Consider the following 14,707-nt stretch of genomic DNA (forward strand, 5'->3'; position numbering starts at 1 on the left):
TTCAGCCAAGAAGTCGTGGTTGTCCTTGATTGGTTGGGGCTGGGGTCTCCTGAAACTTGTTTTTCTTGTCGAGCGACCAAGCGACCTTTTGCAGTTTTGGGTGGGTTAGGGTAGTTCCGTCATTCCACTTCGCCTGACTGGGGTGATGGGGTTTGGTTTTCTGGAATGAGAGGCTTAGGGTAAGGTTAAAGGATAAGAGGCTTGGGGCATCAATATGAAAGCAAAAGAGTTAAGAGGCTTGGGGCAGTAATAGGGAAGTTAGAGCTAACAAGAACCATGTTGTCTTATGGCCTGGCATAGTTTAGGTGCTTCAAACATTCTAAAGAAGGGTCAAATTTCCCGGCTGGTGTGGCTCAGTGGTTGAGTGTCGACCCATGCACCAAGAGGTCACTAGTTCGATTCCTGGTCAGGGCACATGCCCAGGTTGTGGGCCTGATCTCCAGTGGGGGGCATGCAGGAGGTGGCCAATTGATGTTCTCTCTTATTGATGTTTCTATCTCTTTCTCCCTCTCCCTTCCTCTCTCTCTAAAATCAATAAAGAAAAAAATTTTTTAAAAAATAATAAAGACGGGTTAAATTAATTTTGAGGATTGTTTTACATAGCCCATTCCACTGTTGCTACTTCTGGTTTTGGTTTCTTCTCCGATGCTGATGGTATTTCTCCCTGGTTGTGGGCTTGGTTGTGGTAGATGTGGACCAGTGACCTCCATAAAGAAAAAATAGAATCATGGCAGAACATTTCTGTTTCAGATGCTATGTTTTTTAGCAAAGGGGCTTTCAATTCTTGGCTAGGTTGTGGTTGGGTAAGAGGGCAAAATGAAGAGACTGATTAATTTTTTAAAAATCTGACTTAACTAGCCTAGCTGGTGTGGCTCACTGATTGAGCATTGATCCATACACTAAGAGATTGCTGGTTCAATTCCTGGTCAGGGCACATGCCCAGGCTGTGGGCCTGTCCCCCGTGGGGGGCATGCAGGAGGCAGCCAGTCGATATTCTCTCTCATTGATGTTCCTTTCTCTCCCTCCCTCTCCCTTCCTCCCTCTCTAAAATTCAATAAAGAAAATTAAAAATAAAATCTGACTTACCTAGTTTCTTAGACATAGGAGTAGAAGAAAACTGCTGTATTAAGACTGCCCATGAAACCCTTGATATTAAAATTATTGGTTCTTTTATTTTTCTTTTATTTTTTATACTCACCCGAGGTCATTTTTTTGTGTTTTTTTTTTGTTGTTGTTCAGATAGAGTGGGAGGGAGAGAAAGGAAGAGAGAGAGAGAGAGAAACATCTACGTGAAAGGGACGCATCGAGTGGTTGCCACTTGCACGACCCAACCAGGGCCGGGGAAACTGCAACCAAGGTACATGCCCTTAGCGGGAACTGAACCCGGGTCTCTGGACCGCAGGCCAACGCCCTAACTGCTGAACCAAACTGGCCAGGGCAAAATTATTGGTTCTTTTAACCAATAGCAAAGAATGATTCCAAAATACCTCATAGTGGAGTCAGAATCTAGTTATCCTTTCTGATTTCTTTTTTTTTTTTTTATCTTCACCCGAGGATATATTTCCATTTTTTATACAGATAGAGTGGGAGGGAGAGAGAGGAAGGGAGAGAGAGAGAGAAACATCGACGTGAAGGGACACATCGAGTGGCTGTCACCTGCACGACCAACCAGGGCCGGGGACAAACTGCAACCGAAGTACGTGCCCTTAGCGGGAACCGAACCCGGGTCTCTCCGGACTGCAGGCTGACGCTCTAACCGCTGAGCCAAACCGGCCAGGACCTGATTTCTTTTTTTAAAATTTTGTTTTATTCTCACCTGAAGACATTTTTCCATTTTTTTTGTTCAGATAGAATGGGAGGGAGAGAGAGAGAGAGAAAGAAACATCGACGTGAAAGGGACACATCAAGTGGCTGCTACCCGCATGACCCAACCAGGGCCGGGGACAAACTGCAATTGAGGTACATGCCCTTAGCGGGAACCGAACCCGGGTCTCTTGGGACTGCAGGCTGATGCTCTAACCGCTGAGCCAAACCAGCCAGGGCTCTCTTTTGCTTTTTAAAGCCTACCCTCCATTCATACACAAAATTTATCTTAGGAAACATATTTAACTTATTCCTTCCTATTAACTGTTGGGTGGATAAATGAGTAATTTGGGTTGGGAGCAGTCAGAAAAATTAAGGAAGGGCTTTTATTTTCTGACGTTCGGCCTTGTTTTCCTCTCCTTAGTGCTGGTGCAGTTTCTTGGCACTGATTTATAGAACTGTAATGATGGGACATGGAAATTGTGTTTCCTTGAGAAGAAATGTGGGAAGGAGTTTGCCATGAAGTATATGAGGAGGTTAGGGAGGAACTGGATGGATCTGGGAAGTGGCTGAGGTGGCCACAAGTTTAAGAAGTTAAGGGGGAGCCAGGCCGGTGACTCTGTGGATTGAGCGTTGTCCCGTGGACTGAGACGTCCTGCTTTGATTTCTAGTCAGGGCACATGTGGGGTTGCGGTCTCAATCCCCAGTAGTGGGTGTGCAGGAAGCAGCTGGGATGTTTCTCTCTCATATCAGTGTTTCTATCTCTCCCTCCCTTCCTCTCTCTTTAAAAAAGAAAAAGAAAAAAGAAAAAAAAAAAAAGTTAAGGGGGAAAGTTCAGAATGGGCTAAGGTAGAACTATCTCCCTTTTATTTATTTATTTGTTTAAATTATTTTTAGTTTTTGGTACACGCCCCTAGCGGCAACCAAACCCAGGACTCTCTGGTCTGCAGGCCAATGCTCCAGCTGCTGAGCCAAACTGGCCAGGGCAAAATACCTCCCTTTTAAAAATCAAAATAAGGTAACATAACGTAGTTGAAATCATACAGCATTTAATACACAAAACCAGCCTGCCTCAGGTCTCTTTATTGAATTGTCTCTTTCAATTATTTTAGCCTTTAAATCTATAATTTACTTTATATTTCTAAACTATATGTTTGTTTTTTATTTATTAATTTAGAAATATTAGGCATATCTACTCTTTTTATGTAATAGTAATTGAAATCTTCAGCACTTTACATCCCATCGTATCCCTACCTTCCCATTCCTTTTACCTCATCCTTGCAATAGTTATATCACAATTCTGGCTAAATCAGTAGTCAGTGTTACATTTTTTTTTTTGTTTTTTATCCTCACCCGAGGACACTTTTTCATTCTTTGTTCAGATAGAGCAGGAGGGAGAGAGAGAGAGAGAAACATCGATGTGAAAGGGACACATCGAGTGGCTGCCACCCGCACGACCAACCAAGGCCGGGGACAAACTGCAACCGAGGTACATGCCCTTAGCGGGAACCGAACCCGGGTCTCTCCGGACCGCAGGCCGACGCTCTAACCGCTGAGCCAAACCAGCCAGGGCGTGTTTACATTTTTTATCACTGTAACTAATATCCACGTGGAGCCAAGTAGTGTGTTTTGATTGTTTTATGTCTTGAACACCCGTTTGTTGTGAAGTTATAATAGTTTAAGCAATTTATTAGTTTACTATGCACCTGTCTTAAATTTATGGAAAGACAATGCTGCCAAATGCTTATTAATATTTTCTCTCAAATGGGCAACATATCAGATAATCCAAGAAATTAATTTTCTTTTTTCCTGGAAACACGCTCATCCTAAATAATTCTATTTAGTCACTAGCGCCACCTACGAGGAACAGGTCGATGTTTTCAAACCAGAAAATGTCCTTTCTCTGGTCTCTGACCTTGAGAATGACAATCTGGAGGAAGGAATGTGGTTCTTGTGACAGGAGTTAGAAGAGAGAACATAAAATCATTAAGCACTCTCTTCCCTTGCCCTGTCATCCTTTTCCCTCCTGTGTTTTCCTAGAAGGAAAGTGTGTTCTAATCTTTCTTTCTTTCTATGCTGTTGTCATTCTAAGCTTTTGTCTGAACAACCAAAGGAAGAGGGAATGGTGGGCAGCCCACTTGAAAACAGCAATTTTATTGGATACACTTGATGTATGATAAACTACACATATTTAAAGTGTATAATTTCATATTTTGGATATATGTATACCCATGGAATTGTTGCTACACTCAAGATAATGAACATGTGACCCCCAAGTTTCCTCATGCCCCTTTGTAAACCATTCCTTCCTCCCTCCATTCATCCCCAGGCAATCACTGATCTTTTTTTCTGTCACTATATATTAGTTTGCACTTTCTATAATTTTATATAAATAGAAGCATAGAGTATGTACTCCTTTTTGTTGTTTGGCTTCTTTCACTCACATTATTATTTTGAAATTAATCATGTTATGTGGATCAGTAGTATATTACATTTTATTGCTTAGTGGTCTTCTGTTGTATGGATTTACCACATTTGATGTATCCATTCACTTATTTATTTATTTTTATTTATTTATTTATTTATTTTATCCTCACCCAAGGACATTTTTCTATTTTTTGTTCTGATAGAGTGGGAGGGAGAGAGAGAGAGCGAACCATCGATATGAAAGGGACACATCAAGTGGTTGCCACCCGCATGACCCAACCAGGGCTGGGGACAAACTGCAACCGAGGTACGTGCCCTTAGTGGGAACCGAACCTGGGTCTCTCTGGACCGCAGGCCGATGCTTTAACTGTTGAGCCAAACCAGCCAGGGCTTATTTTGTTTTAAAATTATTATTGTTTTTATTCCTCACCCGAGGATACTTTTATTTATCATCAGATAGAGTAAGAGGGAGGGAGGGAGAGAGAGAGAGACAGAGAAATATTGATATGGTCACATTGACTGGTTGCCTCCTGCAGGACCCTGACCAGAACCAGGACAAAGTATGTCCCCTTGACCTGAATCAAACCCGAGACTCATTGGTCCAAAGGGCTGATACTCTAATCGCTGAGCCAAATCGGCCAGGACTATTTTTTTTTTTTTAAAGAGTGAAAGAGAGACATAAAACATTGATGAACATCAATGAACATCAATTGGCCGCCTCTTGCGTGCCCCCCACTGGGAATGGGGCCCACAACCTGGGCATGTGCACTGACCAGGAATCGAACTGGCGACACTCAACCACTGAGCCACATCAGCCAGGCTCCATTCACTTATTGATGGGCATTTGGCTTGTTTCCAGTTTTTGGTTATTTTAGTTAAGACTACTATGGACAATTGTATGCAAGTCTTTGTACAGAAAGATGATGATCATTTCTCTGGGTCAATATTCAGGAGTGGAATGTTTCAACTGTATGATAAGTGTATACTTAGCTTTTATTTATTATTTCTTTTTTTTCTTTTTGGTACGTGCCCTTAGTGGGAACCGAACCTGAGACTCTCGGGTCCGCAGGCCAACGCTCCAACCACTGAGCCAAACAGGCCAGGGATATACTTAGCTTTTAAAGAAACTGCCAGTTTGTTTTACAAGGTGGGTGGTTGTACTATTTTATGTTCCTACCAGCAGAGTGTGAGAGCTCCCCCCCTTGCCAACAGTTGATAAGGCCAATCTTTTTTTTTTTTTTTATCCTCACCCGAGGACATTTTCCCATTTTTTGTTCAGTTAGAGTGGGAGGGAGAGAGAGGAAGAGAGAGAGAAAGAGAAACATCGACATGAAAGGGACACATCGAGTGGCTGCCTCCCATATGACCCAACCAGGGCCAGGGACAAACTGCAACCGAGGTACATGCCCTTGGCAGGAACCAAAACCCGGTCTCTCTGGACCACAGACTGACACTCTAACCACTGAGCCAAACCGGCCAGGGCGGTAAGGCCAATCTTTTTCATTTTAACCATTCTAATGGTGTGTAGTATTGTCTCATTGTGGTTTCATTTTGCTTTTCATTTCCCTAGTGACTGAAGATGTTAAGCATCTTTTCAAGTGCTTATTTTAAACTACTCCTTTTTATTTTATTATTATTATTTTTTTATCTTCATCTGAGGATACTTTTGCATTTTTCTTCAGATAGAGCAGGAGGGAGAGAGGGAGGAAGAGAGAAAGAGAGAGAAACATCAATGTGAGAAAGAAACATCAGTGTGAGAAAGAAACATAGAGTGGCTGCCACCCACACGACCCCAGTTGGGGTCAGGGACAAACTGCAACTGAGGTACGTGCCCTTAGCGGGAACCGAACCTGGGACTCTCTAGTCCGTGGGCGGATGCTCTAACCACTGAACCAAACCAGCCAGGGCTGACCTACTCCTTTTTAAATAGAGCATTCCTAATAGGGCTAATCCTAAATTTGGGCCCAGGAAACAGTGTTACATGACAGGTATCATTAAAGGATCTTTTTCACCAGTTAGTTATGAAATTCTTCTTAACTTACTAGAGATTCCCAAACCTGAAGGATAAAGTTACTCTGGTGAGTTAAGAGCACCAATATAAGGAACAGTTTCTAAAAAAGATGTTTCGAGTTAAAATGCCTGTTATCTGACAGTGCAGGGAGAGCCCTAGATATTTTCTTCCCATTTCCTTCCATTAGAACAGATTGATTTCTAGATTAACTACAGGTCACTCCAGAAACTAAAGAGACTATACTTTGAGGGAATGGCAGAGTTGCTGTGGTCCTTCGAGGAGGAACTAGAGGATGGAGACTCGCAAAAGAAATTTGCACTGGCAGGCCATCTAGGACACCTGTGTGTGTTCTGGGGCAGTATGGTCAGGTGGGTGAGGCTGAGAGAAGAGGGGGACCATAGTGTCAATACATGATCAGAGCAGGGACAGGCCTTAGATAATAGAGTAGCTGAAGAGGGAGACTGAGACCAGAAGAAAAAGCAGGGGAAATACTGAATATAATAAAAGTGACCTCCTAAGTAGTTGTCATTAAATCCTTACCTGAGGATATTTTCCCACTGATTTTTAGATAGAGTGGAAGGGAGGGAGGGAGAGAGAGAGAAACATTAATGTGGGAATCAAACCTACAGCTTTTCGTTCCTCGGGCCTGTGCTCCAACAGCTGGGCCAGACCTGCTGGGGCCGAAATCATCTTTCTTCAGAGCAGCACTGTTACTTTAGAACCTCCTGGACTAGAACAGCTTCTATTCTCAAGTCTTCTCTTCTACAAACCAGATTCCTTCAACTTTGGTCCCCCCGTCCCCGCCCAGCTCTCACTTTTGGGTTTCATATGACAGAAGAAGGAATAGCTTTTGTGCTGGTCCCTTCACCATAACTCTCCTTTCTGCCCAGCTCCACCACCAACATTAAAAAATTGTTTTTCTTTATTGATTTTAGAGAGAGAGGGAGGGAGAGGTAAGGAGAGTTGGAAACATCGATTGGCCGCCTCCTGCGTGCCCCCCACTGAGGATCAGGCCCACAACCTGGGTATGTGCCCTGACCCAGAATTGAACCAGTGACCTCTTGGTGTATGGGTCGACACTCAACCACTGAGCCACATGGGTGGGCTCACAACGAAAATTTAAATGGCTCTCCATTTCCTTGACAATATAGTATAGCAGTTAAAAGAGTTAAGGCTTGCCTGGCTGGTGTGGCTCCGTGGTTGACCATGGACCATTGCACCAAGAGGTCAGTGGTTCAATTCCTGGTCAGGGCACACGCCCAGGTTGTGGGCCTGATACCTCGTGGGGGGCATACAGGAGGTGGCCAATCAATGTTCTATCTCTCTGTCCATCTCCCTTCCTCTCTCTCTAAAAATCAATAAAGAAAAAAAATTAAAATATAAAATAAAGAGTTAAGGCTCTAGAGCCAAACTGCCTGCGTTCAGTTTCTGGCTCTACACTTCATTAGCTGTTCGACTGTGGACCAGTTGCTTAATCTTCCTGTACCTCAGTTTCCTAATATAAAAATAGAGATGAAAATATTACCTTCCTTAGAGAGCTGTGAGGATAAAATGAATTAATATTTTAAAAGTGTTTAGAACAGTCCTGGCTGGGTAGATCATTTGGTTGGAGCATCGTTCCGCACACCCAAAAGGTTGCAGGTTCGCTCCCAGGTCAGGATGTGTACAAGAGGCAACCCAATTGATGTTTCTTCTCTAAAATAAATAAAAACTTATCCTTGGGTGAGGATAAAAAAAAGTGTTTAGAACCCTTTCGAGCCCTAGCCGGTTTGGCTCAGCGGTTAGAGCGTCGGCCTGTGGTCCTGAGAGACCCGAGTTCTGTTCCCACTAAGGGCACGTACCTCGGTTCCAGTTTGTCCCCGGCCCTGGTTGGGTTGTGCGGTTGGTGACCACTCGATGTGTCCCTTTCACGTCGATGTTTCTCTCTCTCTCACTCCCACTTTATCTGAACAAAATATTGAAAAATATCAGGTGAGGATTAAAAAAAAAAAAAAGGACATTGTTCGACAAGCTTTAAGCTCTGAAGAAATGTTAGCTGTTAATTGAATCTAAACTCCTTGGCTCCACTTTCAAGGTGCTTCATAATCTGGTCTCCGCCCACCTTACCTTCTCTTCCATTACTTCCTGCCTAGTCATTTGAGTGCTGCTGGGTTCCTCACTGGGTCATGAATCTATGCATAACGTCAGATGGTTTCCATTGCCTGGAAGGTCCTTAACAATTCAAATCCTACCCAATCTTCAAAGATCACTTCAAATCCCATCTCCTCTATTACCTCTTATTACTTATTATTTCTTGGCTTCTCTCCAGCCATCTTCTCATCAGAATCCACAGACTATAGAATTTAGTGAATAATTACACACTCATCACTCCTTCATGTGAATCAGGTCTGTCCCCCTGACAGCCTGTAAACTTCCTGCGGGCAGAAACAATGTCTGAGGCTTCCAAGCCCTCTTTCAGTGGAGTGAGTACATTGTCTCCACTCATTTTCAAGCATCTGTGAAGAGATTCAACATGGGCAACAGAGGAGGAGTGAATAATTCAGAGCTTTAATAGCATATTAGTTAGGGGTGAGGATGATAGTTTCCTATCTGTGGCATTCTCCAGAGGAAGAGATTCCTTCGCCCCAAGATCCAGACCACCCCCACTTCATTTCTGAACCAAGAAAGCAGAACACATCTTACCCACATCTATTCATCAACTACTCTTTTCCCTAATCATTTTAGAAGTCATTGTGTTTTTTTGGGGGATAGTGCTCTTGTCTTCCTCTTTCAGTTCTTTCCTGTTAAAACTCTCAGTTTTCTACTAATCATCAGGACAAGTACAACCTCTGAGCTTGTCAGGTGATCTCAGGAGTAGATGGGCCGGACAATTCACTTACTGTAAACGGGATTGAGGAAACTGGTGGAGAGTCCCTAAAGAGTCTGGAATGCAGAAACCTGGTCCAGAAATCCTTGTTCTGTGATCATTTCACCTCTGAGCTGTGGCCTTATTGAACTCTGGATAAAGGTCATTGTGTCATGTGTCTCCCAGTCCCCGCTGTTTCCTTCAGCGATTCTTTATGTTCTTCCCTGCCCATCTCTATCTCCAAATCATTTCCAAACCAATCAAGGGCTTGCTGGCTTAGTTACTGAATGCAAAGCCACAGAACAAAGAGCCCAGAAAGGAGTGGGGCTGGGAGGGTTGCTGAAGAAAGAGGGACCCCAGCATCTGAGGGGAAGAGATGCAGCTTTTCTAAGTCTGGCAAGAAGGCCCGGGCATCCTCCAGAGCAGCCTGCGCTGCCACAGTGAAGTTGGGGTCACCAGAGATCAAAACATCAAAGACACAGGAATGAAAATAAGCATCTTCAACTGGCAGCCCTTCCTTGCACAGCTGTCTGGCAGTATCAATGGTTACAACTCCCTGACGACGACTGCGCTCTGAGTGAGAGAGTCGCTGGCTTGGGGGGCACCCTCCAACACACAGCTGTAGGTCCTGCTCAGCAGAGAAGGCCCTGGCCACATCCTCTGCTACCTTGATGGAAAAGGAGAGCTGGCCAGCTGTTTGCCGAATAATTATAGTTGTACCAATATAGGCAGCTTGGATCTCCACATGGCTCCCAGGGTTAGTAGTTCGAATGGACAAACTTGAGCCCCCAGGACGGTCACCTCCATTGATAGAACCATCTTCAAAGGCTGCAGGAAGATTGTCCACCTCAGCCTGGTAGACCTTCTGATCAATGCATTCCTGCATGTTCTTAAATATAATGGTGAGCTGTGAGGGCAAGAGAGAAAAGAGTTCATTTTGGGCTCAGCGCATCCTTCCCCCTTCTCCCAATCTGTCCTCTTAGGTAGGGGTCTGATCCCAGCGGAGACACAAGGCTGAGTATGGCCCTCACTCCTCACCCCTTCTCATCGTGTTCCAATATCGCCTCATCCCTGCTCAACTCCTTTCTCCTTTTTGGCCACAATCTCAGCAACTCCCACAGGAGAAGGAAAGGTTCCCTTCTGTAACTCTTCATCCCAGGGTTCCTTAGCTCTCCTTTCCCCAACTTTCTCTTCAGTGTCTTTTGGAATTTGAGTGAAATTCCCACTAAGGGGAAGTGATTTCCAGGAGCGAGTGTTTGGTAGGAGGCAGAGGTTACCGCTAAGCGAGAGGGGGAGGAAAACAGGGACTAGGGAGCCTCCCCGAGGAGTAGTGGGACTGGGGTGGGAGTGGCACCGTGGGGCGACCAGGGAGGATCTGGAGGAGCAACTGAGTCCTGACCTTCCGGGTGGTGGTGGCGTTGGCCCCCGAAGCCACGGGGGAGCTGGTGGCCTGGACAAAAAGGAAGTCATTATCCAGCAGGGGCCAAGCTCCTTGGACACGGCACGTGTGAAAGTGGTGGTGGAAACTGCGCACGTGGGGGTCCCCGAAGGAGGCGCAATGTAAGAAGCCAGGGGGACGACCGTGCAGCCGGGAAAACCGACCTTCGTAGTCGCAGGGGTCTGGGGCTGCGGGGCCGGAGTGGACAGGGCCGGCGCCTGGAAGGGCCGGGCCCCTGGGCGGAGGAGGGGCCGTGGGGCCCTGGCGGGAGCAGTTGTGCTGGATCATCAGGTCCTCGATGCCATGCACAGCGGAGTGGAAGGCGAGGTCCCCGCGGCAGGTGCGGGCGGTGCGCCGGGTGCACAGCGCATAGGAGCGGAGGGCTCGGCAGAGGCCGCTGGAGCCCACCCCGCCACCCCGGCCTCCCCCTCCGCCTCCCCCTGCTCCTCCTGCTCCCCCTCCTCCTCCTCGGAGCGCTCCTGGTGAACCCCCACCTCTGAGGCTCAAGGTGGATGATACATACTCAGCATTGCAGCGGAGGATCTTGCACTGAGAATGAGCTGAGGACATAAAGCAGAGGATTGTGAGACGGGCTCCAGATCCCCTTACCGTCGGAGTATGCTCCCCCACATCTCACCAGGGGATTCCAGCGGTTCCTAAGCCCACACAAGACCTCTCCAAGTCCCCTTCCCCAGGTCCCTAGTCCCGTCTTCACTCAGTTTTGCTGAAAACGTATAAGCCCGCTAGAGCTCTTCTCCGGGTCGGTGGAGGTCGTTCCCAGTGTTGAATGGGAAATAACATACACCTGATTGAGAGCGGGCAAGGGACCCCTCAGCACCCCTCTCCGCTCACTCACTCCTGCTCATATGCCCACCCCAGACAGCAGCCTGCCTTCTAGATCCCCAAGTCCTTCCCTGGCCCCTCCTTACCATTTCCACAGAGGAGCAGCAGGAGAGTGAGAGTGCTTAGAGCTGGGGGACTGCCATGGGGGAACCGGGGACTAGGGGACTGTCCTGGATCCCCCATACCTATCCGGCCAGGTCCCCCCAGGCTCCAGTTCTTTCAAGCTGATGTCTGTCCTACCTAGCGAATTTTGGCTGGCCGTCCTGTAAGAGACTGGAAAGAGAAATTTGGGCATGGGGAAAGAGAAAAATTGAATATTGTTCAGGATGATGTGAAGGGAATCTGGAAAGATCAAGAAAAGGATAAGCAGACTGAAGGTTGGGGAGAAGGGGCTCCCTGAACCCTGTGTGGCTGTTACACCTCTGTGCTCTGCTCTTGTGACCACTTTCAGGTCCCTTATGCAATACCTCCAGGTGGGGGTGGGAGGAACATTGAGTGGACTGGGGTGGGGTGGGGTGGGGGGCAGAGTCCACTGTGTTGCCCCATTCTGAGCTACCAAACAGCAGAAATGTCCAAAAAGGAGGAATCATGGGGACAGATCAGATCCCAATCATTCCAGTAGGCTCCCAGGTAGAATTAGGATCTGAAAAGTACTTCAGAAACATACCTCTTATTTGCCTCTCCCCATCAGGAGGGAACAGCAGGGGTCATTCATTGTGTGTGTGTGTGTGTCAGAATTTTCAGCAAGAAGGAGTAATGGTGGAATCCCCATTCCCTCAGTAATCAAATAGAAAGGGAACCCATTTCTAGAGAGCTGCAATTAGAATCCCTCTCTCTCATCGAATTGTGGGGTACAACCCAAGCATGCAAATTAATATTTTCTTGTTATGAGTCAACAGTTCTTGAATATTTCCAAACCTGACTGAAGAATCACTTTTTCCATTAATCTTCCGTTTGCAAATTCAGAAGTTCTCAGTCTTTTGATGAGGAGAGGACTTGGGGAGGGGCTTGCCTCTCTTGGGGTAAGGCTATGATTGGGGGCAGAGTCATGCAGGAGGGAGAACAGGATGGCAGGACTAGAGCTGTGGGGAGAAATCATTTTGGACCAGGAGTGGTCACCATCCTTGGAGGCCCAATGCGAAGGGCACTGCTAAGCAGGGGCAGGGTAGAGGAATATCATGACTAATCATGTGAGGTTAAATTTGGCCTTGATGAGAAAACCACAGACTAGGGGATGTGGGAACTCCTCCTAAAGAGCACTTCCTCAGAAGTCTTGAGGTAACAAGGTGAGGAAAGAGCTAAAACTGCCAGAGGAGAGCCGGAGGATTAATCTTCAAATGGCCAGAGGCCTGAGGCCAGAAAGCAATAAGACAGAAGGAGAAATGGAGATTGGGCCACCTTAGCATGGAAGAGATCTTAGCTTTTGGACCAGAGATATTTGTTGTAATTTTATGAAAGTCTAACTTCAATCCAAAAGCTTATTAAAGGAATTGCAATTTCATTTTGACTTACTGTTTCCAGAGGTCAAACATTACTCTGCTATCCCGTTCTCCAGCCATGACTGCCTACTCTGTTGGTCAGCTCCAGCCAGGGGATCCCCCGTCTCTTTCTCCATGTCTCCCCTAGGTCCCCAGGCCTGCTGCAATCTCAGGTCAGGGAGCCAGAGAAGGTCTGGTGTGGGCTGGCTGGAGCACTGAACAGCTGAGTGGGGGAGGGAGGTGGCTAGTGAGTTGACTGTTTTAAAAATAGCTAAGTCCAAAATTCCAGGAGCTTGGGTGGGGGTAGGGTGTGGGAGTGGGGAGAGTAGGAGGATTAGAAAGAATGTGGAGTATAGGGTGCCAAGTAGGGGAGGGGGGACAGAAATATGACAGGCAAGTCAGATATCCAATTCCAGCTTATATGACTCTAGTCACTGCCTACTCCAGGCAGCCCTCCAGCATGGTCACTAATGAGCCCCCAGCCTTTAAAAATTAGAGTGGGCAATTGTATGCATCTTGTTTCCCGCCCTCATGTCTGCTGTATTGAATATTGCATTTAGTTTCTACAGAACATTTCTAGGGGGGAGCTGACTTTAAATAAGGTCCATAACAGAGGAAGTTCACAGCCCTCCCCCCATCTTTGCAGAGTATTTCAGAAGGACTGAAAAAGCCAGCTGTCCAGAGAAGAAATCTGAGCTCTAAGTTGTTTAGGATGAGGGTTTGTTTCAGTCTACCAGGTCCGAGCCTTGCAGCTGTCTAGCCCCCTACTACCTCCATTTTCATTCCCTTAGTTATATAGCAATTTCTCTTCCCTCCGGACACACACACACACACACACGCACACACACTCGCCCTACTGAGTTGCTGAGGGAGGAGATTAACCAAGGCAAAGAAGTGAAGAAATGGGGATATAAATTTTGATGGTTACTAATCCATAGAGGAGGGGCACTTGGGGAGATAAACAGAGAAAAAGAGACTCAGAAAGATACTTTTGTGGAGTAACATAATCCTGTGACTTTTTAAAATCTTGCAGCCAAGGAATTTAGCCATGTCACATTTTTGCAGCCATAGGCATCTGGGATCATTCATCTCTTAGTACTTGCCAAATGAAATTAGCATGGGCTGATTCCAAATTGTGTCACTAAAGCATCTGCATTAATTGGCTCTACATTTAATTCACAATCTAGAGGCCCACAAAGGATCCTTCTCTTTATTATACAAATATATCTGACAAATTTAGTTTTTCCCCTGACCACATGAGACCATACCATAAAGGCTTTTATTACCAAAATGTAAAATGCCCCCAACTGAACTATTCAAGTGACTTTAAAACAATAATTTGACCATGGCATCCCAAGTGAAATATACTCTAAGGACAAAAAGAAGTGCAAAAATATTTTAAAATAGTCATATTGTTAGTGGTAGGGTAGGTGTCATTCTGAGACTATTGTATATTATGAGATAAAATAAATGAGTGTTAAATATTAGCATCTTTGCCCAACCGGTGTGGCTCAGTGGACTGAGCATTGTCCCATGGACAGAGAGGTCCCGGTTAGATTTCAGTCAGGGCCCCTGCCTGAGTTTCAGGCCTGATCCCCAGTAGGGAGCGTGTGGGAGGCAGTCAATCGATGTTTCTCTTTCATATCCATGTTTCTCTCTCTCTCTCCCTTCCTCTTTCTCTAAAAAAATCAGTAAAGACATATTTAAAAAATATTAGTATGTTTGTGAAGCCGGATTTTTGGTGTAGAACAAAGAGATGCAGATTTAGGGTTGATGCAGTTAAGTAAAAACTTTATAATTCTAAATTTAAATTGGAAGTATAACTTGGAGTTCATGGTATTTCTATCCTAAAACATTTCCTA

General features: G+C 45.8%; 1 protein-coding gene across 2 annotated transcripts; it reads right to left on the reverse strand.

Annotated features, from left to right (window-relative positions):
* Positions 1 to 8,988: 8,988 nt before the first annotated feature.
* Positions 8,989 to 13,018, reverse strand: HJV (hemojuvelin BMP co-receptor). Of its 2 annotated transcripts, XM_036272975.1 has the most exons (4): positions 12,880 to 13,018; positions 11,454 to 11,640; positions 10,486 to 11,084; positions 8,989 to 9,993 (listed from the first exon to the last, which is right to left on the reverse strand). In XM_036272975.1, the coding sequence occupies exons 2-4, from the start codon at positions 11,548 to 11,550 to the stop codon at positions 9,367 to 9,369; spliced, it is 1,323 nt and encodes a 440-aa protein (XP_036128868.1). In that variant the 5' UTR covers positions 11,551 to 11,640; positions 12,880 to 13,018; the 3' UTR covers positions 8,989 to 9,366. The 2 variants fall into 2 exon arrangements, with proteins under 2 accessions (XP_036128868.1, XP_036128869.1); XM_036272976.1 differs by lacking the exons at positions 11,454 to 11,640; positions 12,880 to 13,018 and having other exon boundaries at positions 11,048 to 11,084.
* Between the last annotated feature and the right edge of the window lie 1,689 nt (positions 13,019 to 14,707).

Source organism: Molossus molossus, unplaced genomic scaffold (genome assembly GCF_014108415.1).
Source record: "Molossus molossus isolate mMolMol1 unplaced genomic scaffold, mMolMol1.p scaffold_m16_p_20, whole genome shotgun sequence".
NCBI lineage: Eukaryota > Metazoa > Chordata > Mammalia > Chiroptera > Molossidae > Molossus > Molossus molossus.

Bases quoted from the DNA above. Each gene is read 5' to 3' on its own strand.
- HJV (XM_036272975.1), bottom strand. From the start codon at position 11,550: ATGGGGGATCCAGGACAGTCCCCTAGTCCCCGGTTCCCCCATGGCAGT. The intron at 11,085-11,453 runs GTAAGGAGGGGC...TTATGTCCTCAG, and splicing joins GCTGCTCCTCTGTGGAAATG to CTCATTCTCAGTGCAAGATC. The intron at 9,994-10,485 runs GTCAGGACTCAG...TTGCCCTCACAG, and splicing joins ACGCCACCACCACCCGGAAG to CTCACCATTATATTTAAGAA.